Source organism: Atta cephalotes (assembly GCF_000143395.1).
Source record: "Atta cephalotes unplaced genomic scaffold scaffold00013, whole genome shotgun sequence".
NCBI classification, from domain to species: domain Eukaryota; kingdom Metazoa; phylum Arthropoda; class Insecta; order Hymenoptera; family Formicidae; genus Atta; species Atta cephalotes.
The window spans coordinates 3,443,075-3,445,964 of NW_012130077.1; the positions used below are offsets into that span (position 1 = coordinate 3,443,075).

At 47.2% G+C, this 2,890-nt stretch overlaps 1 protein-coding gene across 1 annotated transcript in view; it reads left to right on the forward strand.

Moving 5' to 3' along the window:
* The first annotated feature begins 245 nt into the window (after positions 1-245).
* The window catches only part of LOC105617528 (homeobox protein abdominal-A homolog), a 6,777-nt gene continuing 4,132 nt past the window's right edge, over positions 246-2,890 (forward strand). The window contains exon 1 of the mRNA XM_012199084.1: positions 246-1,281. Coding sequence (XP_012054474.1) covers positions 246-1,281 — 1,036 coding nt within the window. The remainder of the gene's footprint in view (positions 1,282-2,890) is intronic.

The window sequence follows — 2,890 nt, forward strand, 5'->3', positions numbered from 1 at the left end:
CGTTTTGTGCTGATTTATCGCGCGTAATTCGTGATTTCACTAAACGCATACGGCGGTCACGGACAAATCATCTACATTAATTGACGCGGACGTCAACATAAATATTGTTATAACACCGGCAATAAACCGTCATCATCTGCACCATCGCCGATCACGTGGCTTGCTCGACGGCGACGCTGTACGATAATGTTCACGCCGCGCCGCTATGTGGCTCCGGCGTGGGCCATCCTGGCTCCGTCACGCCGATGGGAACAGCAACCGGAGCGGGGAATTCCACCGGGGTGACCTGGTGGGCCATGATGAACGGTTCCCTCTACGAGGACAGCCCGCCGCCAGTTCCACCAACAGCTTCGACCCTCGTATCGATTCAACAACAAACAACCTCAACACCCGGCTCTCATCAAGCGACAACACCGACTTCACCTGGTGCACCGGTATCATCGGCAACGACAGCGCCACCGGCGCCTACAGCAAGCGCCAGTTCAACCTCGCCAAGCGCTTCTTCGGTAGCGAGCAACAGTGCAGCCGGACCACTTCATATACCAGCCAAGAGATTAACAGCGACACCAGGAGGTGGTGGTACCACTTACGGAGAAGTAGCTTGCGTGGAGTCATCAGGCGCGCCAGGTGGTGCGAGCGCAGCAGGCGTGATACGGCACTCTCATTCAGCGGGCTCCCAAGGTGGTTGGAGTTATAGTCCGCATCATCCCCAGGATTCCCATTACTCGTCCACGGCGGGCGAATCGTTGAACCATCATCAGACTTACGGGGGTAACAATCCCCCCACGTATTACAACCTGGCGGCCGATCCCACTTCGACCTCCGGTTCCTCTAGGGACAACCGGAAGGCCGGGCTTTTCTGGTCACCCGCAGCCGCTACCGCTGGATCTGCCAGTACCGCTGGATCTACCTCGGATTACAAGTCCTACAACTCGGCTGGCGCGGCAACTACGACGTCAACTACTGGCGGATCCACCACCGGAGCTACCGGCGCCGCCGATCCGGCCGTGTCGTCCTGCCATCAGAGCTTCTCTCAGAGTTGGTGCAATTACGCGCCATACACGACGGCGAGGCATCACCATCCGGTTGACACGACTGGACATCATCATCCTCATTCGCAGGCGGGGGTACCGTATCTGGCGCCATCCGCGGCGGATGACCGCGGTAGGGTTGCTGCCGCTATGGTCGCTGCGGAAGGTGCCTTTCCTCATGATGGATACGGCGGCCTGAGAAATTATGGAGCGCCCGAACCTGTTACTTCGAGTCCCTACCCACCTCCAGGTAAGCATCTACTCCGATTTATCACATTACAATTTTTTCTTTTTTCTTTTGTAACAATTGCTCTCGAATTTCTTTTACGTTTATATGTAAAATATAACATCTTTTCACATTTAATCATGACATTATTTTCGCAGAAAAATTTTCTGTTGACATTTGTATTTGTGTTTTGAATAATCAGACAATGTGGAAGAGAAATTGATTTACTAGAGTCTTTTTTCTATTGTTTTCGTAATGTGTTAAACTATTGTCAACGCTTCTATAAAAGATGTTTGTAAACTTTAGATATTTTTTCGTTTTCACAGAAAGGTATCGTGAATCGATTGTAACATTCTTCGAATTCACGTTCAGAAAGTCCATTGAAATTAATAAACCTGTGAAATCAAAGCATTAACTGCATTGAACAAACAGCTTGACAACTAAACGAAGACGTTACGAAGAAAGACATATGTAACATATGCTACGACAAAAGGATTGCCTGTAATTTACATTAATTACACGTGACTTCTTAAAACGGGCGTCTCGAGTATTCCTGGACGATCCTGACGAACTTATTCGACAAGTAAAGACCACAATCGTTCATTCACATCGTTCTCTTTTGTGTTTCCTCCCTTCTCTGTCCTTTTCTCGGGACCCTGCAACCCATGAAACGTCGCATGAGCAACAACGAACGGCGGCGAGTTTATTGGCGGCCGTAACTCGTAAACTCTGGCGCGCGCCTCCGATCAGCTGATCCGTTCCATGACCCGTGCAGGCGTTCAGTCTTTCCGGCTAACGGCTGTTTCGCGCGCTTATATTGTCGCGACTGTCTTCCCATTATTTTACTTTCGAACGAGAATTTTTTTTACATCGACTAAAGTTTCTCTTCAGGAAGATTAGTACGATACGTTGTGCTGCTTGGCAATGTTCTTTCCTCAGGAATATACTTATAATCGTTATGGACGCTTAGAATAAAAGATACTTTTTTAGCAAACATTAAATATATACTTTGTAAAATGAGCCATTAATCTTCCTTATTTTTTAACATTTGTTCGGAATACTTATTACGGTATATAAATCATCATGCTAATAAAATACTCTGCAGAAATGACATTAATTTATAGATACGCGTCTTTTATTGCGATACAATCGATATATCACAGATTGTAAATTATATTCAACATAATTATATCGCGACGGCAATGTCAGCTTTTCATTTATGTGGATATATTTGAATTTCATATCAAGCGTATAAAGAGGAAGGTGCGTCTCATCGATCGTTGGCATTCGTTCGTCGTGTCCTTCTCAAAAAGCTTCGTTGTGTTTTGCTTGCAACATGCGCCACGACACTCGTTGTTGCAATTTATCGTTACCTTGCTCGTACGAGCGCCATTGACGGCACTTTGATAACTGAGATAATTCACGTAATCAGCCGCGATTTAATCGTAAGCGCACGGAAGGGAGATTGTGTGTGTGTGTGTGTGTGTGTGTGTGTGTGTGTGTGTGTGTGTGTGTGTGTGTGTGTGTGTGTGTGTGTGTGCGTACGACGACGTCGTACTACTATATAATAGTAAGTAAGTACGAACGACCGCGCGCCGACCGACCGTACGTAGTTAGTTACGTACGCGACACA